This window comes from Salmo trutta, chromosome 1 (genome assembly GCF_901001165.1).
Source record: "Salmo trutta chromosome 1, fSalTru1.1, whole genome shotgun sequence".
Lineage (NCBI taxonomy): Eukaryota > Metazoa > Chordata > Actinopteri > Salmoniformes > Salmonidae > Salmo > Salmo trutta.
The window spans coordinates 61,219,378-61,246,809 of record NC_042957.1 but is presented as its reverse complement, the minus strand read 5'-3'; the positions used below and the strand labels follow the sequence as shown (position 1 = coordinate 61,246,809).

At 44.6% G+C, this 27,432-nt stretch overlaps 3 protein-coding genes across 4 annotated transcripts; 1 reads left to right on the top strand and 2 right to left on the bottom strand.

Annotated features, from left to right (window-relative positions):
- Nucleotides 1–1,726: 1,726 nt before the first annotated feature.
- On the bottom strand, nt 1,727–7,589 carry LOC115204197 (dnaJ homolog subfamily B member 1-like). Its single transcript, XM_029769583.1, has 3 exons — nt 7,010–7,589; nt 5,785–6,392; nt 1,727–2,246 (listed from the first exon to the last, which is right to left on the bottom strand). The coding sequence occupies exons 1-3, from the start codon at nt 7,218–7,220 to the stop codon at nt 2,016–2,018; spliced, it is 1,050 nt and encodes a 349-aa protein (XP_029625443.1). The 5' UTR covers nt 7,221–7,589; the 3' UTR covers nt 1,727–2,015.
- Nucleotides 7,590–9,954: 2,365 nt separating this feature from the next.
- Nucleotides 9,955–18,290, top strand: LOC115204184 (very-long-chain enoyl-CoA reductase). 2 transcript variants are annotated; one of them, XM_029769569.1, is made up of 12 exons: nt 9,955–10,063; nt 10,233–10,609; nt 11,418–11,469; nt 12,321–12,365; nt 12,527–12,630; nt 13,540–13,655; nt 13,931–14,036; nt 14,263–14,335; nt 15,115–15,158; nt 16,955–17,012; nt 17,327–17,415; nt 17,839–18,290. In XM_029769569.1, exons 2-12 carry the CDS (start codon nt 10,448–10,450, stop codon nt 18,010–18,012), a joined length of 1,023 nt encoding a protein of 340 aa, XP_029625429.1. In that variant the 5' UTR covers nt 9,955–10,063; nt 10,233–10,447; the 3' UTR covers nt 18,013–18,290. The 2 variants fall into 2 exon arrangements, with proteins under 2 accessions (XP_029625429.1, XP_029625421.1); XM_029769561.1 differs by lacking the exon at nt 9,955–10,063 and having other exon boundaries at nt 10,162–10,609.
- A 3,204-nt stretch (nt 18,291–21,494) lies between these two features.
- On the bottom strand, nt 21,495–27,364 carry LOC115204175 (atherin-like). The gene is made up of 6 exons (XM_029769549.1): nt 26,914–27,364; nt 24,354–24,708; nt 23,688–23,879; nt 23,485–23,569; nt 22,770–22,884; nt 21,495–22,125 (listed from the first exon to the last, which is right to left on the bottom strand). The coding sequence occupies exons 1-6, from the start codon at nt 27,265–27,267 to the stop codon at nt 21,976–21,978; spliced, it is 1,251 nt and encodes a 416-aa protein (XP_029625409.1). The 5' UTR covers nt 27,268–27,364; the 3' UTR covers nt 21,495–21,975.
- Between the last annotated feature and the right edge of the window lie 68 nt (nt 27,365–27,432).

The following is a 27,432-nucleotide window of genomic DNA, read 5'->3' as shown; positions in this document are numbered from 1 at the left end:
ACAGAAATACCTTATTTACATAAGTATTCAGACCCTTTTATGAGACTCGAAATTGAGCTCAGGTGCATCTTGTTTCCATTTATCATCCTTGAGATGTTTCTACAACTTGGAGTCCACCTGTGGTAAATTCAATTGATTAGATTTGGAAAGGCACATAACTGTCTGTAAAAAGGTTTCACAGCTGGCAGTGCATGTCACAGCAAAAACCAAGCCATGAGGTTGAAGGAATTGTCCGTAGAGCTCCGAGACAGGATTGTGTCAAGGCATAGATCTGGGGAAGGGTACCAAAAAGGGTCCCCAAGAACACAGTGCCCTCCATCATTCTTAAATGGAAGAAGTTTGGAACCACCGAGACTCTTCCTAGAGCTGGCCCCCCAGCAAAACTGAGCAATCAGGGGAAAAGGGCCTTGGTCAGGGAGGTGACCAAGAACCAGATGGTCACTGACAGAGCTCTAGAGTTCCTAAGTGGAGATGGGAGAACCTTCCAGAAGGACAACCATCCATGCAGCACTCCACCAAATCAGGCCTTTATGGTAGAGTGGCCAGACGGAAGCCACTCCTCAATAAAAAAGGCACATGACAGCCCACTTGGAGTTTGCCAAAAGGCACCTAAAGACTCTCAGACCATGAGAAACAAGATTCTCTGGTCTGATGAAACCAAAATTGAACTCTTTGGCCTGAATGCCAAGCGCCACGTCTGGAGGAAACCTAACCCCATCCCTTCGGTGAAGCATGGTGGTGGCAGCATCATCATCATGCTGTTGGGATGTTTTTCAGCAGCAGGGACTGGGAGACTAGTCAGGATCGAGGCACAGATGAACAGAGCAAAATACAGAGAGGTCTTTGATGAAAACCTGCTCCAGAGCGCTCAGGACCTCAGACTGGGGCGAAGGGGTTGTTGTCCTTCCAACAGGACAACGACCCTAAGCACACAGCCAAGACAACGTAGGAGTGGCTTCGGGACAAGTCTCTGAATGTCCTTGAGTGGCCCAGCCAGAGCCCGATCAAACATCTCTGGAGAGACCTGAAAATAGCTGTGCAGCAACGCTCCCCATCCAACCTGACAGAGCTTGAGAGGATCTGCAGAGAAGAATGGGAGAAACTGCCCAAATACAGGTGTGCCAAGCTTGTATCATCATACCCAAGAAGACTCGAGGCTGTAGTCGCTGCCAAATGTGCTTCAACAAAGTACTGAATAAAGGGCCACAATACTTATGTAAATGTTATGTTTTTTTATTTATTCTAAAAGATTTCTAAAAACCTGTTTTTGCTTTGTCATTATGGTGTATTATGTGTAGAATGATAAGGAAAAAAACGACTTTAATCAATTTTAGAATTAGGCTGTAACGTAACAAAATGTGGAAAAAGTTGAGGGGTCTGAATATTTTCCGATGGCACTGTATGCATTGTATTTATAAGTATATCTACATTCAGGTGTGTGTCACTGCTCCTGAGAGATATAGTTGATAAAAGTTGCCTGCAACAAATATTCTGGAAGCACTATCAAAACTGGTTACCACACAAATTCCATGTCAGTGCTCTGTTTGCCACAGGCATCTTCTACTCTACCTATCCCTCAGACCTTATAACAACCAGCTCCAGTCATCTCTACATGGCCAGACCAACCCCTGCTCAAACATTATTATCCAATGTCTAGCACTGGGTCCCCCAGAAGTGTCTTTATTTTCCCTTCCAATGGGAAATGGAATACTGTCAATAGGACATGTAGGTAATAAAATCTAAATGTTTTAATAATATTAAACAGGAAAAAATTATGAAGCAAACAGAACAGCTAACATCAGAGAACAGAGACCAACATGTTACTCTGTCAATATCTCATGGTGGTTAAATATATAACTGAATTATAATTTGGATCAAAGTTTGAATCAAAATAAACAGGTATAATTCCCAAACAACTATTCTGTTCTTTGGCCTAGGGTAAGGACAACTGTAATGGAGAAAGACGACTGGCTGTCTTCGTGTTTGTTAGATGTCTTCAAAAGCCACTTAGTCATTCAAGGAGGAAGAATCTGAGTCAGTGCATCGCGGGCACTCTGCCCCAGATTTTCAGGGAATTTCACTACAAACTCAAGCACCATGTCCCCCCTCTTCTCTGGGCACTTGGACAGGGGTAGTCCCTCTCCCACGATACGCTTCTTCATCCCAGGTTTGACCACGTCTCTGGAGGTCACAGTCACAGTCCTGCCGTCCAGAGTGGGAGCGCTGACCGTGCATCCACACAGTGCCTGATGGGAGAGAGAAATACAGATTGTCACAATTAGGTGTGTTATATTTTTAGTTAAAGAGTATAAGGCCTGGGAGTTGGGCTGGGCGATATATCGAATTAATTAGAAATTATGTTTTAGCACGATGTTCCAAATGCCTGTATCATATGATATTATTTTTTATGAGCGTTTATGTCCGCTTGTTCTCATGACGCTGTCTTTTCGGTCTCGTCTCCTTCGCACTATCTGTGCTGTGTGCACCTACCCCCCCTCTCTCTCTCTCACACACACACACGCCCCTCACAACAACAAAGATGAAAGACCACTTCTTCCTCTGACAACAAGCAGTTTCAACTCAATATTTGCATTTGAGGTTTGGTCGAACAGAATGGGTGAGATGGACCCTGAAACACATTGGGACATTTTATTGTAAGAGAATTAACTTTTCTAACGATACCCTTTTTATGTCTCAATTCACAAAATTTTGCACAGAGCAGACCCTTCTAAAATGGGACATGATTGTGGAAAATGTATGCTCAGTTTGGTGCTAGCAGTGCATTTTAGCCACGGACTGTGCTAGCTGTCTAGTCGGTGTTTTATAAACGTTTTGTAGGCTAAGAATGGGCTTCAAATTTGCATTGTCAAATTCATGAAAACACAGTCATATGATATATTAAAATGTATATGTTTCCATGTGAATTAACTTACCATATCATATGCCAGTTTAACGTATTTGACGGCCAAAAAGAAGCACACAGCCGAAACGTTACCACCGTTTCATTAAAACTACATCTCCCTTTCGACACCTTACCGGTCTACAAACAAACTTAACATTTTCAAAAAGTAGGCCTACTAGCTGGCCATGTTCAGTAAAACAAAAGTAACAGCGCAATTAAATATAAAATATCAAACAGCCTGTAACTAACTGGTTTTTACTGTCCTGTGAGTCAACTCGAGCAGGCAAGCTAACAACGCCGCAGTTCAAATGAGACTTCTCTCTTTCGGCTATGTATCTTATTTCTTGAGTGGGATAAAAGGCATTGGGTATGAGTAAATCAATATAGGAATATAATGATATATACTACCGTTCAAAAGTTTGGGGTTACTTAGAAATGCACATTTTTTGTCCATTAAAATAACATCAAATTGATCAGAAATACAGTGTAGACATTGTTTATGTTGTAAATGACTATTGTAGTTGGAAACGGCTGATTTTTTATGGAATATCCACATAGGCGCACAGAGGCCCATTATCAGCCACCATCACTCCTGTGTTCCAATGGTACGTTATGTTAGCTAATCCAAGTTTATCCTTTTAAAAGGTTAATTTATCATTAGAAAACCCTTACGCCTCACAAGTCCTCAACTGGCAGCGTCATTAAATAGTACCCACAAAACACCAGTCTCAACGTCAACAGTGAAGAGGCGACTCCGGGATGGATGCTGGCCTTCTAGGCAGAGTTTCTCTGTCCAGTGTGTGTCTTTTTGCCCATCTTAATATTTATTTTTTTATTGGCCAGTCTGAGAATGGCCTTTTCTTTGCAACTCTGCCTAGAAGGCCAGCATCCCAGAGTCGCCTCTTCACTGTTGACGTTGAGACTGGTGTTTTGTGGTTACTATTTAATGAAGCTGCCAGTTGAAGACTTGTAAGGCGTCTGTTTCTCAAACTAGACACTAATGTACTTGTCCTCTTGCTCAGTTGTGCACCGGGGCCTCCCACTCCTATTCTGGTTAGAGCCAGTTTGCGCTGTTCTGTGAAGGGAGTAGTACACACAGCGTTGTACAAGATCTTCAGTTTCTTGGCAATTTCTCACATGGAATAGCCTTCATTTCTTAGAACAAGAATAGACTGACGAGTTTCAGAAGAAAGTTATTTGTTTCTGGCCATTTTGAGCCTGTAATCAAACCCACAAATGCTAATGCTCTAGATACTCAACTAGGCTAAAGAAGGCCCATTCTATTGCTTCTTTAAATCGGAACAACAGTTTTCAGCTGTGCTAACATAACTGCAAAAGGGTTTACTAATGATAAATTAGCCTTTTAAAATAATAAACTTGGATTAACTAACACAACATGACATTGGAACACAGGTGTGATGGTTGCTGATAACGGGCCTCTGTACACCTATGTAGATATTCCATAAAACATCTGCCATTTCCAGCTACAATAGTCATTTACAACATTAATGTCTACACTATATTTCTCATCAATTTGATGTTATTTTAATGGACCAAATTGTTTGCTTTTCTTTCAAAATCAAAGACATTTCTAAGTGACCCCAAACTTTTGAACGGTAGTGTATATTGTAAAAACAACTAGCTGGAGCCGTCTGAGCGGTCGGCTATGAACGCCCTTACCCGCTAGTACGTAATGCTGATAATTGGTTCTGACTCGCTACAGGCTGTGCAGCAAGAACAGTACGAATGCTTCTTATTCTAGGACTTTTATCTTCACCACCACACACTATACTATTCACACACACAGAAATCTTCAGTTTACAGAGGATGGACTTGTGGTTTTCTTGGATGAATTGTACCCACAATTTTACTAAAATAAACAAACACATAACTTGGTCGGCAGCCAAACTTGCGTCTTCATCTGCCGACAATGATAGCCACTGACCTGGAGTGGGTTGGGTCAGAATCCAAATTTGCATTCGGGCACTCTAATTGGTGTAAACCAAGAGGCTGTGACAGACAGCTGAGAAATCACCCTAATAGGACTGTGGGGAGTCAGACATGGCCTGTTTTCTCTCACACACACACACACACACACACACACACACACACACACACACACACAACCTTGTTTTCATAAATGTGATTATATAAGCTTGAAGCCCATTCAAAAACACAGTATGGGACTTGCAACAGGAGGTAGTAAATACTAGTACTTTCATACCGTATTGGCAACTTGTTCTCATTCTGAGAAATAAGCATCTTCTTATCCATGTAGGTAGGCCACAAAGTGGACAGGCTAGCATTTTGTTCAAACAGTAGGAGACTGACAGGAGGGTGTGTTCATAACAGTTAAACTGTTCGAACTTGTTAGCAAGCAAATAGATCCAAGATGGCTAGACTTTAAATATAAAGATTAGCTAACCACTCATTGTGTATGGTTCTGGTTACATTTTTTACAAAAAGGGCATTTTCATACAGACAGATCAGTGATTATTGAAAAGAAGCAAGTTAAACTGCTATAATATAATTATTAGTGGGTTGTGGAAGGCTTACATTTAGCCTAGGTATAATTTTACAAGCCATGAATTCATTAGATTATTCCTGACTGTTTAAAATGTTTGAAATGCAGTGTACTGACCTTTAAATGGTGCAACCACACTGATTTATAGAAGAATATATATATTTTTAATATATATTGTGAATCGCCCATAAGTTACAAAACAAATCGACATGATTTTTTGGTCATTTCGCCCAACCCTACCTGAGAGCAGCAGAGAAATATCATTACCATGATTTCAGAGAATACAAGTGAAAGAGTTTAGTGGGTTACGTTTAGGACTGACATAATGTTTAAGAAATCACAAAGACCAAGCACTCACATCTCTGAGGGACACTCTAGCAGGGTAGATGATATCGGAGCCATCCCGGCGGAACACAGGATGGGGTTTGTCTTTGACCACAAACACCACGTCAGCAGGAATGTTAGTGGGCGTCTCGTCTCCCTCCCTGGGGAAGGTGATCTTGGTCCCTTCCTTCCAGCCTCGCTTGATGTCCACTGTCAGGATCTTGTCCTCGCTGCGCATGCTGCAGCCGTCCGGGTTCAGCCGCTTCCTGGAGATCTTCATCTTCTTGGTGCAGCCGGAGAACACCTCCTCCAGGCTCACCTTCAGCTCGTGCACCACCGGAGAATCTTTCTTCTTCTCACGGCCCCCGTGGGGACCCCCTGGTCGGGATTTGAAGGACCTCTGGTGTTGGTGGAACCCTCCCATTCCACCCGGCATACCCCCCATCCCTCCCATACCAAATGCAGCAAAGGGGTCATCAGTGTCCATGTCATCGTCCCCGTTGCGTGCGAAGAACTGGTCGAATGGGCTGCGGCCACCAAAAAACTCCGTAAACATGGCGTGAGGATCTCCATGGAAGGTGTAGTTGTAGTTGTTGGGGCCATTGGGACCACCACCCCCGCCAGCTGTGTGCCCCTTCAGGCCTGTAAGAGTGAACACAACATCAAAATTGCTATTTTAGAACACAAGAACAAACATCAAAATGTTTATTTTAAATCCCTTTGAATCACTTATTCACAACACACTTTCAACACTTCCAGACATACCATCTCTCTAAATTAATAATGCTAAAGCTAATGATTAAGCATGTTACATTTCCACCTGTGTCTTCAGGGGTCACTGTGACAGAGCAGTGTTTCTGAAAAGGTGTTCTGCAATGTGTCACAGACCATGATCGGACGTGACAGAAGGAAGGAATTAACGTTGTGATGTGAACAAACTAGCCCCACTGACAGTTTGAACTCAGAATAAGCAGGAAAGTTCCAGCAAGTTCGAGAGAATTGTAGCGCCTCTGACTGTTTCCGGCGCTCAGTTGCTTCCAATGTAATAACTACAATAGTTTATAGGGCTACACTCAAAATAAAAACAAACAGTAACATTTAAATAACGTTAGCTAGAAGTTGTCAAAAACAACGGCCACGGCTGATACAGCTAGTAACGTTACATAGTTGGCAAACCTGACAACGTCGACTGCGCAAGACAGTTTAGGTTAGTTACAATGGTGCACCACACTGTGTGGAACCAAAAGTTGATGCGTTACCTTCTTCTCCATATCGGTCATATATATCCTTTTTCTTTGCGTCGCTGAGGACATCATAGGCCTCGGCGATCTCTTTGAATTTATCCTCGGCTCCAGTGGACTTGTTTTTATCAGGGTGATATCGCAGGGCCTGCTTTCGATACGCCTTCTTTATCTCGTCCTCAGAGGCGCCTTTCTGTATACCCAACACTTTATAATAGTCTTTACCCATTACAAGTATCTGTCAAGTAACGCTTGATATTCAAAAAAACATCGTCAATTCACCAGTTAATCTTATATCAAAGGCTGTCAACCAACCACACTGAAATGAAGTGATTGAAGCTGGCTAGCTACTTAACCAGTTGACAGCTGCAAGCTAGCTACAAATCCGACCCTCCACGGTTTTTTTGACCTATTAAACTATGGAGTTACATAAATATATCCCACTCTCTGCCGAATAAACCAATTTATGAGCAGAGATATCGTGGCTACTCAAAACACGCTTTTCACCATGTCGCGAGCTAGCCACCATGTAAGAAACTTCCAGAACTACTGGTGCTGATACTGCTGTGACTATCGCGTTTCCACATTGACTAAAATCTCCGCCCCTTTCTACGTCATGCTTTCAAAATGGTCTGCTTTCAAGATCCTTGGGACGTCCCTACCCCAATGAAGTTGAAATGTATGCATGGTTAAAGTTCGGGTTAGGGTAGCCTCGTCGAGAACCAGGCGTGACCACGGGTTATGCTTGGCTTTTAGGGTAGGGACGTCCCAAGGATTCCGAATATCATTAACCCTGTCAAAATCAAGAACTACGATTTACGCCCCACCACTCGCTGGCAGCAGTTGCTTGCACATATAAGAAGGGATAAACTGCATGTTCAGGGATGGACAACTAGCGGCCCAACCAAATGTTGCTTTGTTCCCCCAAAAGGGTCACCCCATACAGAACCAATCAGTCGATATAATCGAGAACAATCATCAGAAATCACGCGATATGAATCGGACAGTAGGGCGCCGCCTGACCCACTGATTGCAATTGTATCGGGTAAAAGGGTTAGGGCCGGCTCTGACTGCATGTGTGGGTTACGGTGTAGGTACACAGACCTGCGAGCCACTGCAGACCCTCATGATGAGTTCATATTTTTTTGTGGGCCCCGCCACAATTAAAGTTGCCCATCACTGATGTAGATAATAATTTCATCACATTGTGGGTATCTGTGCCAAAGCTTTATAAATTATTTCATTAGCTAAAATAATATGAATGCATATTGTGACAAGACTATTGATATGTTGCATATCAAATGGCCACACGGTAGAATAATATAATAGTGTTACTCTTGCAACGCCTAATTACATATCTTACATATCCTACATATCTGTCATGATATGGAAATATATTGGCTTTAAAATTACCACATGTCAGGACTGGAAAATAAAGAAGAGATAACTTGCAAAGTAAAGTGATAATAATGCTGACTACCACAGAGGGGCAGCATTGCAGCTTCTTAAATCACGGAAACGGTAACATTATTCTCACCCTTCACTGGAGAGCCCCATAGCATGACAACCTGATATTCTCCAGTATCAGTTTGGATTCCAGGCTAATAATACGAGCCCACCGTACCATAACATCTGCTGCTAATCACAACGTCCAAAAAAACAAACTTGAACATAAATTGAGATTATGAGAGAGCCATTTGTTTAAATCAATTGAATTTGCTGGCGGCAACATGATAGGACAGCTTTTCCAACTCCTGTCCAGGTTTTCCAACTCCTGTCCAGGTTTTCTAACTCCTGTCCAGGTTTTCTAACTCCTGTCCAGGTTTTCTAACTCCTGTCCAGGTTTTCTAAGTCCTGTCCAGGTTTTCCAACTCCTGTCCAGGTTTTCTAACGCCTGTCCAGGTTTTCTAACTCCTGTCCAGGTTTTCTAACTCCTGTCCAGGTTTTCTAACTCCTGTCCAGGTTTTCCAACTCCTGTCCACTCCAACACAGAGACTGCTTTTCTGCACATAATCAGCAGTCTCCTTTGAACAAATCATTGTTAACATGAGAACAGATTTTATTTAAACATTTTATTTTACCTTTATTTAACTAAGCAAGTCGGTTAAGAACAAATTCTTATTTACAACCTACCCCGGCCAAACCCTAACCCGGACAATGCTGGGCCAATTGTGCGCCACCCTATGGGACTCCCAATCACGGCCGGTTGTAATACAGCCTGGAATCGAACCAGGGTCTGTAGTGATGCCTCTAGCACTGAGATGCAGTGCCTTAGACCGCTGAGCTACTCAGCTAATATGTTACAACATCTTAATTCATGCAGATACATCAGAAAAGCTTACTGTGTTCTTGTACCACTTTGTGCTCCTGTCTGATGTGCGTTGCTGGGTGGTCTAACCAGATTGTAAATATAGAATACAGATCTGCTGCCTGTGTGTGTTGAGATGCTCCTTTTAGTCAAATATGAAGGACATGATCCCTCTGTCTAAAGGATATCTTGGGCAACATCTCCAAGCCCCCCAACTGACAGCCAGCACCTCAGAGCTCTAAGAGCACTACAGCTGACAGCCCTCACTCCATTGGAAAATGACAGGACAGTATTAGGCCTTAATGTTTGTTCATGGTATTGGGAGAATACACACACTCTAAAATAAACATGTGTTTGTTTTTGTTCGTTCTCGAGGTCAGAGTGGTAGAAAAAAATGGCACAGGTGGCCTGGGGGAGGGGTAAGTGTCGGTATGCAGTGGCCTGGCTGTCCCTCATCCACATGGATAAGGCCTATAGGAGGGTCGGTGTGAGACAGTGTGACAGAGTGAGGAGCAGAGCTCAGCAGAGATGTGTCTTGGCTCTTCTGAGAGCAGAGAGGGATCTGTTTCTGAGTAGGGTTGTGTGTGGCTGACCAAGGTTACTGACCTACTGCAGAACAGAGCAGAGCAGAGCAAATCGGGCTTCTTATATTTAGCCTTGCGACGTGCGCCCTACGGATTATGTCTTGGGCGTCTCGGGTTTCGCCTTCAGTACGTTTGTGGGTGTGGAGGGGGTCCGGTATCTGGTGGAAGGCCTCTCTTCAGGTGAGGTGGTGGTGGGTTACTGACGTTTAACCCCCTCTCATTTTACGAGTATCTCACAGGCAACCTTTTTCTCTCTCTCTCTCTCTCTCTCTCTCTCTCTCTCTCTCTCTCTCTCTCTCTCTCGCCCACCCTCTTGCTTTCTTTACCTCTTTCTCACACCCTCACACAGGAAAAGGCTGTTTACGGTGACATAGTCGTTTCCCATTCTGGAAGGCTATTTGAAGGGTACAGATAGTAAGAAAAACAGTCGCAGAGGACATAGCAGTGTTAGACTACAGCTTCTAATCTGATACAAGTAGAGAACACTAACTAGGTTTTTTCAAACCATTGGAGGGACCTCATTTTAGTGCGGAGGCACATTGAGGTCATAGTTCAAAAGGGGTCATGGATACACTGGCTTTAGAGGCGAAGGCAACTGGACAAGAAAAGAAAAGTTCAGCCCCAAGACCAAGACCTAAACCACCCAAAAAGGCCAAAAGGATTGTTTACTTTGAGGTAGAAATCGTGGATGCAAAGACAAAGGAGAAGCTACTACTCTTGGACAAAGTGAGTCTGTGTGTGTGTGTGTGTGTGTGTGTGTGTGTGTGTGTGTGTGTGTGTGTGTGTGTGTGTGGGTGCGTGCGTGCGTGCTTGCGCACAAGCGCGTGTGTGGCTGGCTGTGTCACTGTGTCTCATCAGTCACTGTGCACGTTCAATATAGTATTTGATACGGTACACTGAGCAAAATCACATTTCAAAGTTTGAAATCATCAGTTGAGGTCTAATTACAGTCCTAGTAAAAGCCATAATACTGTCTGAAGTCAGAGGACACTTGTTTGCTTTAGCTCAAGAAGTTACAGAGTCATCCCTTTGACCGGACAGCCGGCTAATTTACAGTTCACAGACGCTATGGCTGATTCTACAGAGGTTGTGTTGCAGTTAGGAGGTGAAAATACCCCCTGATCTTATAGGAATCTTCTGGGCGAGTTATGAGTTATGTGTCAGCTCAGTGTCCTGAAGCCAGTGGGTGTCTTGAAGCCAACAGCAAGCACCATGTGTTTAGTAGCTTTGAATGTGAACATTTGTGTTGCAATGATAATTAATTACATTTGAAATGCTGTATCATAGTCTCATCATTTCTTCAAGATATTTATAATTCCTTTAACCGTAGGCTTCTTTAATTTGCCTTGGCTGTCTTAGCAGTGGGAATAAATATGTTAGTATTATAACATACGTATGTGGTATGGTACTAATTTCACAACTTGAAAACAAATATCAAACTTTAGTCAATAAATCTATCTGGGATACATTTATTAGACCCATGGCAGTAACACTAGGAGTATGTTTGCCTATGATTGATTGTCTTTCTGAACAGGTTGAGCCAACTTCTACTATTTTGGATATTAAGGCTTTGTTCCACAAATCAAGTGAGTATACGACAAAGTCCAGTTAAAATGTAGTCATTTAGCGGACGCTCTTATCCAGATCAACTTTCAGTCAGTGATGTAACAACATGAAATGTAAAACATTTTTGTAACATGATCTACTCTCTACACCAGGGATGGGCAACTTTGATGGGGGTGGGGGCCACAAGAAATCTGAACTCATCAAGAGGGGCCACAGTTGCTCTTGACAGCGGAGAGAAAATATGAAAGTTTTAGAGTTAATGTTGTGCAATTCTACGCATTTTGCCATGGGGCGAAATGGAAATGTTGCAGTTTTAAAGCAAGTTCGCTGATATTATACACATTTTGCCATGTGGTGGAGAGAAGATTTTGCAATTATATAATTCATTTCATGCAATTCTACTCATTTTGTCATGGGGCGGAAAGGAAAATTGTTCCGAGGGCCTTCAAAAGGGGGAGACAGTTGCCCATCCCTGCTCTGCACTCTTAGAACAAAAGATGCTTTCTAGAACCTAAAAGGGTTCTTCGGCCGTACCCATAGGAGAACCCTTTGAAGAACCCCGGTTAGTTCCAGGTAGAACTCTTTTGGTTCCAAGTAGAACCATTTCGGTTCCATGTAGAACCCTTCCCACAGAGGGTTCTACATGGATGAAACCTAAAAGGTTTCTCCTATGGGGACAGCCGAAGAACCCTTCTGGAATACTTTTTTCTAAGAGTGTAGATATGTATGATCCATATACAATCTGTCATGATAATTATGAGGTTAGTCTCGCAATGCCATCTTTCCAAGTCTCGTTAATCATTCGGCTACTGGAAGGAAGCCTTGAAATGGAGGCTATTATAAGCTTAATTAACTTCTGTCTTCTTGTCAGATCCCCAGTGGTACCCAGCCAGACAGTCCTTACGCCTGGATCCTAGTAAGCCCCACACCTCCCATGCATGATGCCTCAACTACCTACACAGTCTCAAATGAGTGCTAGAAATTGCTATACCAAAACACTATAAAGGTCTTATCATCTGTGAAATGGTCCACAATGTCATGGCTGACTATAGCATTGTGCTCTGTCTTGCTCCACAGAGGGTAAGTGTCTGAAGGATGAGGACGTCTTGCAGACACTTCCTGTTGGAACCACGGCCAGCTTCTACTTCTCTGACATGGGGGCCCAGATCGCCTGGGGCACTGTAAGCACATGCAAACACACACACACGTGTTAATGCACACGCACATGTGCATGCCCACAAACACACACACTCAATCACCCTCAAGCCGCACACACAAATGCACTCATGCGCACAATCACACACACACACAAATGCACGTACACACACCCACATTATACTGCATATCTTGACATGTCTATACTGCATTTAAATATACACAGCCACACTCCCTCAATTAATCAACTATAGCCTTGGATATAAATATACACCCACACTGACAGATAGATTCACTGTCCTCTGGTTCGGTTTTCTATCACCTCCTAGCTCCTGTATCCTCTGTCTTAGGACACATAATCTCATGGCCCTATTTCCCCCACAGGTGTTTATCCCCCTGACCTCCTTTTCACCCTCCATTGCCACAGCCTCCTCAACCATTCTCCACAACCAACCACATACTGTAACCACGCTCCATATCCTCAATCCTCTCACCCCTCATCCACCTGTCTCTGAACCCCCAGTGGAATAGGGTGATGCCAGTGTTGGGGGGTAGCGGGGTCCAGTGTACTCCTTGCAGCCTTGCGCCATAGCTGAGATCAACAGTAGCGATCAGTCATTCATGCTGGGCCTGGACCCATGCCAGAGGTGTTGATTCAGAGATCTGTTTCATCACAAACTGACTGTCAGCTAAGCTGCCATATCTCTAGGGGAATGCTTGTGTTACATGCTCACTTGTTTTCTCTAATGCTCGATTACAAATCATCTACTTGCCCTCCTCCCTAGGCACTCCTGTAGATCTGAAATGTTCGGATAGGTAAAAGCAATATAATAAAACTTCCATCCAGTCAATCAGAACGCAAGGTGAAGCTAGTACCACCTACTGATCCAATCAGCACCTACATGTCTCACCTTTATGTTTTCCCCCCTTCTCAGGTCTTCCTATCAGAGTGTTACGGACCACTGCTCATCTACTTGATGTTCTACTTCCGCCTGCCTTTCATCTACGCCCCAAAGTATGACTTTAGCAGCAGCAAGCACTGGGTTGTACAGTGAGTGTCAAATTACTGCATTTTCAAGTATCTATTCTATCTCTGTCACTGTACCTCACACTCTCCAAGTGATGATTACAGTGACATAATTAGGTCTGGTTGACCGGTGATGGTGTTGACAGTGAAGATAATGTGTGTGCTGCATCAGAGAAGCATGACAGCCATCTCGGACTGTCATAGAGACCAGTGAGTGAATGATGTAGTAATCAAAGCTAAATATGTGATGATAATAAGACGTAATCTATACTATGGTCACTTTTCCCCTCCCGCTGCAGTTTGGCCTGCATGTGTCACTCCTTCCACTATGTGAAGAGAATCCTTGAGACGCTGTTCATCCACCGAATCTCCCATGGTACCATGCCACTGAGAAACATCTTCAAGGTGAGAAGATTGAATAAGGGAATCTCCGATCTGATTCTAAAGAGGACCTGTGATCCAGTTTGATCCAATGATATCTGATAATAGCAGTATTTTTTTCCCTTTTATTTAATGGTTTACTTTCATGTGACATAGTTTTTAAACTTATTCTCACGGGTAAACAGATTGTCTAATTAATGTGTTATTATTCTGATGACTTGTACAAAAACTGGTCTTGCTTCTTTTCCAGAACTGCAGTTATTACTGGTGTTTCGCAGCATGGATGGCCTACTACATCAACCATCCCCTCTATACACCGCCCTGTAAGTCCTGTCTACCCTGAGGTGATGTCACTCACATCTAACCCATCTAATGCACACTCATCTCTACTCTGTCTGCTGGTTGCCAGGATGTTACAGAATACAGATGGTCATCTCTACTCTGTCTGCTGGTTGCCAGGATGTTACAGAATACAGATGGTCCTCTCTACTCTGTCTGCTGGTTGCCAGAATGTTACAGAATACAGATGGTCCTCTCGACTCTGTCTGCTGGTTGCCAGGATGTTACAGAATACAGATGGTCATCTCGACTCTGTCTGCTGGTTGCCAGGATGTTACAGAATACAGATGGTCCTCTCTACTCTGTCTGCTGGTTGCCAGAATGTTACAGAATACAGATGGTCCTCTCTACTCTGTCTGCTGGTTGCTAGGATGTTACAGAATACAGATGGTCATCTCTACTCTGTCTGCTGGTTGCCAGAATGTTACAGAATACAGATGGTCATCTCTACTCTGTCTGCTGGTTGCCAGAATGTTACAGAATACAGATGGTCCTCTCGACTCTGTCTGCTGGTTGCCAGAATGTTACAGAATACAGATGGTCCTCTCTACTCTGTCTGCTGGTTGCCAGAATGTTACAGAATACAGATGGTCATCTCTACTCTGTCTGCTGGTTGCCAGAATGTTACAGAATACAGATGGTCCTCTCGACTCTGTCTGCTGGTTGCCAGAATGTTACAGAATGCAGATGGATCTTTCCACAATCCCTAATGACTTTCAATGTCCTTTCCCATGATACATCACACCTGCTTGTGTGTTTACAGACTATGGGCAACAACAAGTGAAGACAGCACTCATTATATTCTTAGTAAGTATGCTTTAGTTAGTGTAATGAAGAATATATTTATTTTAATACCTAATGTTGTAATATATTAATTGAGTTGTTTCTTTGTAGTGGAGTTGAGGCTACACAGTAGGCCCATTAGTCTCACCACATGACACGTTACACAATAATAACATCATTAACATCAGTGCAATTTAGATCGGAATTCCCAGCAGAGTAACAATAATATCTTAACCTGTTTAGGATAGGGGGCAGTATTTTCACGGCCGGATAAAAAAACGTACCCGATTTAATCTGGTTATTATTCCTGCCCAGAAACTAGAATATGCATATAATTATTTTATTTGGATAGAAAACACCCTAAAGTTTCTAAAACTGTTTGAATGGTGTCTGTGAGTATAACAGAACTCATATGGCAGGCCAAAACCTGAGAAGATTCCATACAGGAAGTGCCCTCTCTGACTATTTCTTGGCCTTCTATAGCCTCTTTATGGAAAACAGAGGATCTCTGCTGTAACGTGACATTTTCTAAGGCTCCCATAGGCTCTCAGAAGGCGCCAGAACGGGGAATGATGACTCTGCAGTCCCTGGGCGGAAAACAGTAGGGGATTTGGAAAGTGGTCGATCTGAGAACAATGACACGGGCCTGCGCGTGCACGTGAAGACACCATTTTCTTCTTTCAGTCTTTGAAAGAAAACAACATCTCCCGGTCGGAATATTATCGCTATTTTACGAGAAAAATGGCATAAAAATCGATTTTAAACAGCGTTTGACATGCTTCGAAGTACGGTAATGGAATATTTAGATTTTTTTTGTCACGATACGCGCCGGCGCGTCACCCTTCGGATAGTGTCCTGAACGCAAGAACAAAACGCCGCTATTTGGATATAACTATGGATTATTTGGAACCAAAACAACATTGGGGGTTGAAGTAGAAGTCCTGGGAGTGCATTCTGACGAAGAACAGCAGAGGTAATCCAATTTTTCTTATAGTAAATCTGAGTTTGGTGAGTGCCAAACTTGGTGGGTGTCAAAATAGCTAGCCATGATGGCCGGGCTATCTACTCAGAATATTGCAAAATGTGCTTTTACCGAAAAGCTATTTTAAAATCGGACACCGCGATTGCATAAAGGAGTTCTGTATCTATAATTCTTAAAATAATTGTTATGTTTTTTGTGAACGTTTATCGTGAGTAATTTAGTAAATTCACCGGAAGTTTCTGTGGGTATGCTAGTTCTGAACGTCACATGCTAATGTAAAAAGCTGGTTTTTGATATATATATATGAACTTGATTGAACAAAACATGCATGTATTGTATAACATAATGTCCTAGGAGTGTCATCTGATGAAGATCATCAAAGGTTAGTGCTGCATTTAGCTGTGGTTTTGGTTTTTGTGACATTATATGCTAGCTTGAGAAATGGGTGTCTGATTATTTCTGGCTGGGTACTCTCCTGACATAATCTAATGTTTTGCTTTCGTTGTAAAGCCTTTTTGAAATCGGACAATGTGGTTAGATAAAGGAGAGTCTTGTCTTTAAAATGGTGTAAAATATGTTTGAAAAATTGAAGTTTTGGGATTTTTGAGGAGTTTGTAATTCACGCCACGCTCTATCATTGGATATTGGTGAGGCGTTCCGCTAGCGGAACATCTAGATGTAAGAGTTAATGGCGTTACTAGAGTTATCACATTGTTATTAGGTAAGTATAAGAGCAACTTAATGTAAAGTTTCACCAGGAAATGTCACCAGGTTTTCTTTTGTTTTTGGTTAGAGTTGAGCCCTTTGTCATGTTATTGTGTTTTCCTCATCCTCACAGTTCTGTCAGGTCGGCAACTTCTCCATCAACATCACTCTACGCAACCTCAAATGTCCAGGTGAGCTCCCATAGGCTCATGCTTATCTTATTCATGCAGTGCAGTCCATTATCAGATATGTACTTTGAAAGTTAGCACACAAGGTTCCTAGGTTCCTTCCTTTCTAGGGAGTTTTTCCTAGCCACTGTGTTTCTGCATTGCTTGCTGTCTGGGGTTTTAGGCTGGGTATTTGTATACTTTGTGACAACTGATGATGTGAAAAGGGCTTTAATAAATACATTTGATTGATTGATTAATTGATGAGCACTGCTTTACAGGATGTTACCCTTTCCATTTGACCCTCTTTTTCTCCATTCTTTCTCATATTATCCCAGGTTCAAAGGTCAAGAAGATCCCACACCCAACTAAGAATCCATTCACCTGGATCTTCGCGTTGGTGTCTTGTCCCAACTATACATACGAGGTGAGGCTTTCTAGTAAAGAATGGTGAGTTGATTGAAATATTTGTATTTGCACGTTTTAGACTGGAAACACTTTGACATTCAGTGTTTCACTTCCCCTCCTGGGGTTTGGAGATATAGTGATGCTGCCACCTTCTGGCCAATAGGTGTCAAGAGATGTAACAGTACTACAGTGATGAGTTGGTGTGTACTGCACACAGGTGGCTGGTGCCACCTTAATTGGGGAGGACATGCTCATAGTAATGGCTGGAACGGAATAAATGGAACGGTATCAAACACATCAACACATGGTTTCCTTGTGTTTGATACCATTCCATTTAGTCCATTCCAGCCATTATTGTAATCCGTCCTCCTCTCACCAGCCTCCTGTGGTACTACATGTATAATATGTAGGAGTGTGTAACAGTGTATCTGGTCCTCTGCAGCTGGGGTCGTGGATGGGCTTCACAGTGATGACCCAGTGCTTGCCGGTGGCTTTCTTCACCATCGTGGGCTTTGTCCTGATGACGGTGTGGGCCAGGGGAAAGCACCGAAACTACCGCAAGGAGTTCCGTGACTACCCCACCCTGCGCTCCCCTATACTGCCCTTCATCCTTTAGTCAGAGAGGGGCTGGTCCCACACATAACTTCACCCCTTTCAGCCCCACTGCAGTACACAGCTGGTGTTTCTGACTGGGTAGGTTGGAAGGAGTCGTTGGAATAGTTCAACTACACTGTGACTGGTTTTGGGGAGTTGAAAACCCCTTTTGATGACTTAAATGCAGATGAGTCTTAATCTGATGTAATGTGTACTACCGGTATGTACTGTACATGTCAATGTGTGGAGGCACAAATTAATGGGAAAAAATACACTTGTTTTACTAAAGTGGTAACTTAACCGTTTGGTTTTGTATTATTTGTTGCATGTTATAGCTTGTCGTTTGCGTCAAGATTGAACGTGTCATTGTTTAAACTAAGTTTAATCTAACAGCATTTACACTGTGTGATGGTTGGGTTTCAGCCAGTAACACTAACCCATTGACATATTCATCTTACCACTTATTATATACAAAGAGATAATAAATATCACACTACAAGAGAGTGGAAAAGACAATCACTTTATTTCCCCCCCTGAAAACAGGGCCAACATAGCAATTAACAGTGTGACATCAAACACATAACAGATGGAAATATGGAATGTGACGTTTCAAAAGCAGAAGCCACAAGGCAGAATTAAGAGACCTCATTGTAATCCTCTCAGATAACAACAATGTTGAATTTGATCAAGATGTCGACCATGTCGTGGGGAATTGTATGTTGCTGTGTTGAGATTGTAAACAAAGAAAACGTATTAGTGCTACCATGACACTTCCTAAAGTTATGAAGTTAATTTTTGGTTGGTTAATTTTCCCTTTAAAAAAAAAAGAACAGAATTCAGTTGTTTCTCCCTCCTCAGAAACTCCAGCAGAAACATTGGGGCCTTGTCCTACGTTGGTTCTGGTCTGCCAGCCCATTTCAACTAGAATTCTGCTTCAAACTGTTTTAATTTTGTAGATGAAATCTAGGTTCATCCACAGTAGATTCAATTAGATTCATCTAAAATGTTTAGAAATGACGTGAACATAAATGAAGGGAAGAGGAATGCAGAAGGCAACCATACAAATAACATTATGTTGCCTTAGCTTAGCAGGTACTACATATTGCTATTTCTAAATGCTAGTGAAACGGATAACAGTAATAAAACCTAGGTCAGGCCATGATAACATCTGGAGACTAAGCTCCATTACCTTTGCTGGTATAATGAGAGATTGACAACATCACTGACCTTTGAATCAACAAATTCATACTGTACATTCTCAAATTAAATCAGTTCACATTGTCATCATAAAAGAAAAACAACGTTGAGTTTGTAGATAAATGGAGGGTACCATATGATATGTCTTTAAAAAAATACTGTCTGAGTAAACAATGAGGAAATGCGAGAACCATATTTGCTGGAACAGATATTCCAAGTATACATGTTATTCTTTTCTTGTGGAACTGACTCAGGGAGCACAGAAACCAGTCTTTTAAAGTAGGCTCCAGTGGTAGCCAAGTCTAGAGTCTGAGGAATCCACAGAAAGTCTTTCTCACTGGCTGCACTCACTGACCTGCCCCTTATAGAACAGGCAGCCCTCCCTTACAGAACAGGCAGCCCTCCCTTATAGAACAGGCAGCCCTCCCCTTACAGAACAGGCAGTCCTCCCCTTACAGAACAGGCAGTCCTCCCCTTACAGAACAGGCAGACCTCCCCTTACAGAACAGGCAGTCCTCCCCTTACAGAACAGGCAGTCCTCCCCTTACAGAACAGGCAGACCTCCCCTTACAGAACAGGCAGTCCTCCCCTTACAGAACAGGCAGTCCTCCCCTTACAGAACAGGCAGTCCTCCCCTTACAGAACAGGCAGCCCTCCCCTTACAGAACAGGCAGACCTCCCCTTACAGAACAGGCAGACCTCCCCTTACAGAACAGGCAGACCTCCCCTTACAGAACAGGCAGTCCTCCCCTTACAGAACAGGCAGACCTCCCCTTACAGAACAGGCAGACCTCCCCTTACAGAACAGGCAGACCTCCCCTTACAGAACAGGCAGTCCTCCCCTTACAGAACAGGCAGTCCTCCCCTTACAGAACAGGCAGCCCTCCCCTTACAGAACAGGCAGACCTCCCCTTACAGAACAGGCAGACCTCCCCTTACAGAACAGGCAGTCCTCCCCTTACAGAACAGGCAGACCTCCCCTTACAGAACAGGCAGACCTCCCCTTACAGAACAGGCAGACCTCCCCTTACAGAACAGGCAGTCCTCCCCTTACAGAACAGGCAGTCCTCCCCTTACAGAACAGGCAGTCCTCCCCTTACAGAACAGGCAGACCTCCCCTTACAGAACAGGCAGTCCTCCCCTTACAGAACAGGCAGCCCTCCCCTTACAGAACAGGCAGACCTCCCCTTACAGAACAGGCAGACCTCCCCTTACAGAACAGGCAGACCTCCCCTTACAGAACAGGCAGACCTCCCCTTACAGAACAGGCAGACCTCCCCTTACAGAACAGGCAGACCTCCCCTTACAGAACAGGCAGTCCTCCCCTTACAGAACAGGCAGACCTCCCCTTACAGAACAGGCAGTCCTCCCCTTACAGAACAGGCAGACCTCCCCTTACAGAACAGGCAGCCCCCTTACAGAACAGGCAGACCTCCCCTTACAGAACAGGCAGACCTCCCCTTACAGAACAGGCAGACCTCCCCTTACAGAACAGGCAGACCTCCCCTTACAGAACAGGCAGACCTCCCCTTACAGAACAGGCAGACCTCCCCTTACAGAACAGGCAGACCTCCCCTTACAGAACAGGCAGTCCTCCCCTTACAGAACAGGCAGTCCTCCCCTTACAGAACAGGCAGTCCTCCCCTTACAGAACAGGCAGACCTCCCCTTACAGAACAGGCAGACCTCCCCTTACAGAACAGGCAGACCTCCCCTTACAGAACAGGCAGGCCTCCCCTTACAGAACAGGCAGACCTCCCCTTACAGAACAGGCAGACCTCCCCTTACAGAACAGGCAGACCTCCCCTTACAGAACAGGCAGCCCCCTTACAGAACAGGCAGACCTCCCCTTACAGAACAGGCAGACCTCCCCTTACAGAACAGGCAGACCTCCCCTTACAGAACAGGCAGCCCCCTTACAGAACAGGCAGGCCTCCCCTTACAGAACAGGCAGACCTCCCCTTACAGAACAGGCAGACCTCCCCTTACAGAACAGGCAGACCTCCCCTTACAGAACAGGCAGCCCCCTTACAGAACAGGCAGACCTCCCCTTACAGAACAGGCAGACCTCCCCTTACAGAACAGGCAGACCTCCCCTTACAGAACAGGCAGGCCTCCCCTTACAGAACAGGCAGCCCCCTTACAGAACAGGCAGACCTCCCCTTACAGAACAGGCAGCCCCCTTACAGAACAGGCAGACCTCCCCTTACAGAACAGGCAGACCTCCCCTTACAGAACAGGCAGACCTCCCCTTACAGAACAGGCAGGCCTCCCCTTACAGAACAGGCAGACCTCCCCTTACAGAACAGGCAGTCCTCCCCTTACAGAACAGGCAGACCTCCCCTTACAGAACAGGCAGACCTCCCCTTACAGAACAGGCAGTCCTCCCCTTATAGAACAGGCAGACCTCCCCTTACAGAACAGGCAGCCCCCTTACAGAACAGGCAGGCCTCCCCTTACAGAACAGGCAGACCTCCACTTGACTTCTATAGCGTCCTTAGGCAGGATCCTAACATTCCTATATGAGTTTAGAGAGGGATCCTATAAAAGCAACACCACCAGAATGGGTCAGGTGACAGCAGTACCCCAGAGAGGTGGAATGGAAGCCCACGTACACATGTTGATAATCACTGTCAAGGCCCAAGTCACGACCACAGTGTCCTTTTCCCCACACCTCCTTGAACGGTTACAGAAGGTTCTAGAGATCCAGTGAACACAGTATGTGTGTATACTGTATGAATACATCTGCTCCTCAGAGGAGTGTGTTGTTCTGTTCCCCCCAACTGTGGTCACAGATCATCCTCCTCATCCAGGAAGTGGGTCCTCTGTAGCACCTTCACGTGGCGCTCGTAGATCTTTAGGGCGGGCCCAAGTCTGATGGACAGGCCAGTTAACACGTCACTGCGCTGCATCAGGAGCAGGGACTTTCCATCAATTTCCTGTTGCGGGGGGGAGAACAGATGGAGTAATTGAACTAACATCTAAATGTGGATTGGGGTGTGAACTAGTTACATCAAAGCAAATGCCTCCTAGTCTAGGGGGTACAGGATCTGTTGCTTGGTTTATGGATGAGCACGTTCATATATTTTAATGAAAGCAATGCACATGTCATGTATATATTTCATGTATGCTTTCATATGATTTAACTTATTATTTGCCCAAGCCATTTACCCAGGTCAAGAAACAACCACCAGCCCAGGGATACTCAAATACATTTTACAAGATGGACACTTTTAGAAATCAACAGGAGGACGGGGGCCACGGGTCTGTGTGGACATCCCGCAGGCTGCCATTAAAGTGTCACTGCACTAGCCCATAGGAACTTCACTTCATACAGATCACTAAGAATTGGATAGGTGGTACTGTAATGCAATAAGGTCAAATCTTCACCTTGTCTACTGATAGGCTATGTGGACTGTTCACCATATAGATTATAATATACCCAACACTTTCACATCTCCAGGAGTGCCTGGGGGCTGTCTCTGGCTAGCTAGAGGCCGTCTCTGGACAGGGACTCTGTCTGAGCGGTTTTCTGAGTTTACAGATACCACCCCCATGTGGCAGTTTGAGGGACTGCACTGACCTGTGTTCTGAAAGCTCCAGCCTGCTCTGGAAAGCCTGCAGCAGAGATGTAGGTGGCCACGTCCGCCACGCTCCACAGCATTAAGTTCTGCCTCAGCGTCTCCTTCTTCACAGAGCTGTGGGGTAGAGGATGGGGGAGATAGCGTGAGACACTGCAGACAAAATACAAGAAATGTGTCCTTTGGTTGACGCCGTTTCGTTTGAAGGTGCTATTTGAGGCTGTTTGCGTCCCTTGGAGATATGGATGTACATTGGTTATGTCTGTATGATGTCTACATTGAAGTGAGTTGACGGCAGAGGAGGGGAGGAAAAGGTAGACTTAAGGCGTGGTGGTTGAGGGATAAGGGATAGGTATATGGGGCGGCAGGTAGCCTAGTGGTTAAGAGCATTGGGCCAGTAACCGAAAGGTTTCTAGATTGAATCCCCGAGCTGACAAGGTAAAAATCTGTTGTTCTGCCCCTGAACAAGGCAGTTAACCCACTGTTCCTAGGCTGTCATTGTAAATAAGAATTTGTTCTTAACTGACTTGCCTAGTTAAACAAAGGTTAAATTGAAAAAAAATTATCTAGCTGGGTCGGGGGTTGTATTTTGGGGTGGGATGGTTAACAACAGTGTAACTAACATGTAATAAGGAACTTAGTGCACCAAAGCTCTAGCAAGGATGCTGTGAGTGTCCCCAGGGTACAAGCTGGTGTCAAATACATTAAGAGACTCACATTTCTCTGTTTTTCACATCGTTCTTGACATCGTCTTGAGCCATCACGTAAGAAGCAACGTCCATCCCCTTCTTGTATTTAGCACCTGTAATATATACAGTGGCCGGTAAACACAGCGTCTCTGATATCCTAAACATCCTCACTGGGAACACGATGAAAATAGAAACATGAGAGACGGACATAGAATAGAGGAGAAAACCCACAGTCGTCAGATGGAAAAGACAACGTCTTGGGCCGTCTGTCAGGACCCTTCATGGTTTCATCCACACAGTCAGGAACCAGTTGGTCAGAAGCGAGGCCACTTTCCTCCATCCTCACCCCATCCTCTCTCTTCACCAAGCTCTTCTGAACCCATGGACAGGTCCCTGATGGCTGTACTATCGTCTTTAAAGCCCCTGAAGGAGAGAAAGAGAGAGATGCCCAGGGGCATAAACACACATATCAGCTTGAAACTGTCTCCTGGCATTGGATGCTTACTCACTCACTCACTATACTGTAACTCATTGCTAGTCAATACAATGCAAACCTACTCCTAAAACACTGTTTCTACCCAAAATGAAGATACTACGGCGAGCACAATTATATATGTTAGTGTTTTCTCCAAAACATGTGTAACATGATAGATTATGTCTGTCCCTCACTGGGCTTGAACCAGCAATCTTCTGTTCCCAACACCACAACGCACTCACAAAGCGGTAACCCATTGCTCCACAGACACCATGGCCAGTGCAGAGCAAGGGAAACAACTAGGCTACTTCTAGGTCTCAGAGCGGGTGATGTCACCACTGGGCTGTACAGCTAACTAGCTAGCCATTCCACATTGGCTACACTTATACACATAGTATGATCTGTTAACACAGCATACTAACCACTTCCTGTGTTTCTCTGCATCCCTGAGGGTCCATGGTCAGCAGGGCAGAAGGCAGAGTCACACACACAGTCATTCTGCCTGAGGGCCAGGGGACTAGAGGGGGACAGAGGGCTGGACCTCCTACTGGTCTTGCAGGTAGAGGGGCAGTCAGATACAGGGCTGTGGCCAGGGCGAGAGCCGCTGGGAGAGCAGGGGGCAGAGTAGGGGTGGGCAGCACCAGACCCCCCCTGCACAGCATCCTCACCCTCAGGAGAGGGAGAGGAACCCTCATGGCCATCTTCATCAGCCCCCTCCTGTTCCTCCTCCTCCTCTTCCATGGTGCTGTCTGTCTCCATTGACACTGGAACCTCATTCTGGAACACAACCATTGCAAGATAAGAATTTGAAGAGATTCCCCATCCGTTGAGCTTTTTTGTGTGTGAAAACATTCTAATCATACTCCCCCAAAATGATCCACCCCACTTTATATTGTGAACAAGAAAGATCAGTTGGTTACTACATCAGTGACATTAATCAGGTGCTTCATGTACTAATAACATGCTTGAGAGTAACAGAAGGACAATTGATGTTCTCAATACCCACAGAGAATATGAATTCAGATCCTTTTTCATAAATGAACAATACAGTGGGAGTGTCAATCTGATTGACAGCACAACAGCTATAGGCCAGTCTACATCCTTAACGTATTGACCCGTTTAGATCAACGAGGACAACAACAGCTCTGCTGGTAGTGATAAGTACAGCAGGAGAAGCAACATAGCCTACTCAGGCAAGGGAGGGGGAAGGGACAGCAGGCTACTGGAGGGGGAGGGAACTAGTGGGCAGAGAGTGCCCCCCCCCTTTGTACTGTAAGTTAATGATTGGATAGAAGTGTATAATGGCATTCTTTACATAACTTAAATAAACATTATTCAAATTGTCTCATTTAAACTGAATATCATGCAAACTGAGCCATGATACCTACACATTTTCTTCTGACCTTTCGCTAGAGCAGCAGTCAGACAAACATTCATTCATTCGCCGATTTTGAACGCAACTAAGCCAACACCTGAAAGGAGAAACTCACGAACGTGCCATAAACTATAATCAGCGGGTTGAAAATGTGTTTCAGCGCACATAGTGTGCATTAGCGCGAGTCAACTCCTGATTATTGGAGACATGACATAAAGCCACGCTCATACAGATGTCGCAATAACCAGTCTTCATATGACCGCTGTCGACAATAATTGCCATTGGAGGCCTTGTCCCCGTAGAGCACACAGGATGTTCACTCTGTTCGGAACTACAGCTGCGCTATTCGCCCACATTGTGCTCGGTATTCCAAACACAATTATTCATTCCAATATAGCTTAATATGGGCCACATATGAGTTTATAAGTGTTATTCACATATGCACACGGTTTATTGCACTCGCTTTGTCGTCGATGACTGTATATAAAGGCAGAAATGATCTTCTTCAGCCTGTGTGCGTGTCCAAAGATACAACTAGCGGAGGCGCGAGTACGAGCGCTCAACTCAGCAGAGCCCGCCCCGCACCTCAGAGGCGCTTGAGTCAGACATTGAAGTTATTGTATTGAAGAATAGGCCTAACTACCATACAAATATTTTGACGGTTAATCATGAGATCCATTATTGGGATATGCAGAATATGCTATTCGGATCTATCAATAACAGTTGTAATTAGATATATTGGCACAAAGGATAATACTTGACGCAATCTGCTACTTTTTCTTGTGGATATATAATACGCTACAAGAACAGAGCGTGGACAACGTCACCCTTTTCTCCCATTTTAATACAAATGTGCGCAATGGAGGAGTCGCACGAAAGACTTCCCACTTCAGTCAGAGAGCGCTCCCGAATCTAGTCGGATGTGACCAATTCTAACCACGAAGCTCCTTCTATAGCAGCAATACCTTCAGTGGGGCTACTTTGACTTTGGGTCATTTTTTTCCTGCTACAGACGCTTGTGAAACCCATTAAATAACGTGGCTTCATATCTAGCGGCGTGTTACTTATGAATACATCGACCGTCACCCCCTCAGTGAAATAACCTGAGCACACTGTCCCCCACTCGGTCACGCACATCCGAGGTATGACTTTCGCTTCGCCCCCCCTTCACTGAAAAGCTGAGTTTGGGCTTGAAAAGAGCCTTCGGCTTAAGGCTGTGGTTGTTTCCAATTCTGGAAATCGTGCAAGTTTTTTTGTCGATTAAAGCTGTAGAGCAAACAGCGCCCGGACAAACTCACTTCTACGCACCTCTTTTTTGTATTATTGCAAGCGCAGCTTCCATTGTTATTGGTGGGCTATTTTTCACCTCGGTCGCGCGAGGTAGCTACAGCCGCTCCCCGTCTGCGGCAGTTTGTTTCGGTGCACTTGCATTCATCACGCCACCCCTCCGCGAATAGAGAATCCCGCTCTACAACACCATTTCGCCAGCTACACCACATGCCTGCCTACTCATTATAATAGTGAGGACGTGGGTCTGTTATCTTCTCTGGGGAAGATGGACGGTGTGTCACGGCACGGGGTCACTGAAACAGACTGCCTTGCGTTACCTCCAAATGCTCCGTCTCATCCTGGTCAATGGGACCGAGTGCGCTGTCCCCGTTGCTCAGATCGGAGTGGTTAGCTTCTTCCACCGCAGTTCTTTTGGTCGTGTGATCATCCTTTTTCCTGCTTCTTCGGACTACTTTGGCTGCATTTCGATAGGAAATCGAGCCCTTGTAGTTAACTTTCAAGACTGTTTGCTCTTGTATCAGTTTCTCGAGTTCCTCGCTGGTTTGTTCTGGCGCTGATCCATGTCGTCTCCGGACCATTCGACAAATTCTTTCAAGGTCTGGTCTGGCTTTTCGCGACCGTAGTGAGTCAATAGTGTCCAAAATCCAATCGCGGTACATGGGTTCAGACATTCTCCTGGTTGGGGTCGTTCGTTCGTTTTTGCCTCAGTGCGTCAACCTTGTTGCGATCCGCGGCCCGAGTCCGGCTTGAGAGGAAAAAAATTGAAACCTCGCTGTACGCTTGCGTTGTTGTGCGCTTTTAAGGTGACCCACTGGAGATAGAGCTTGATTCTACAG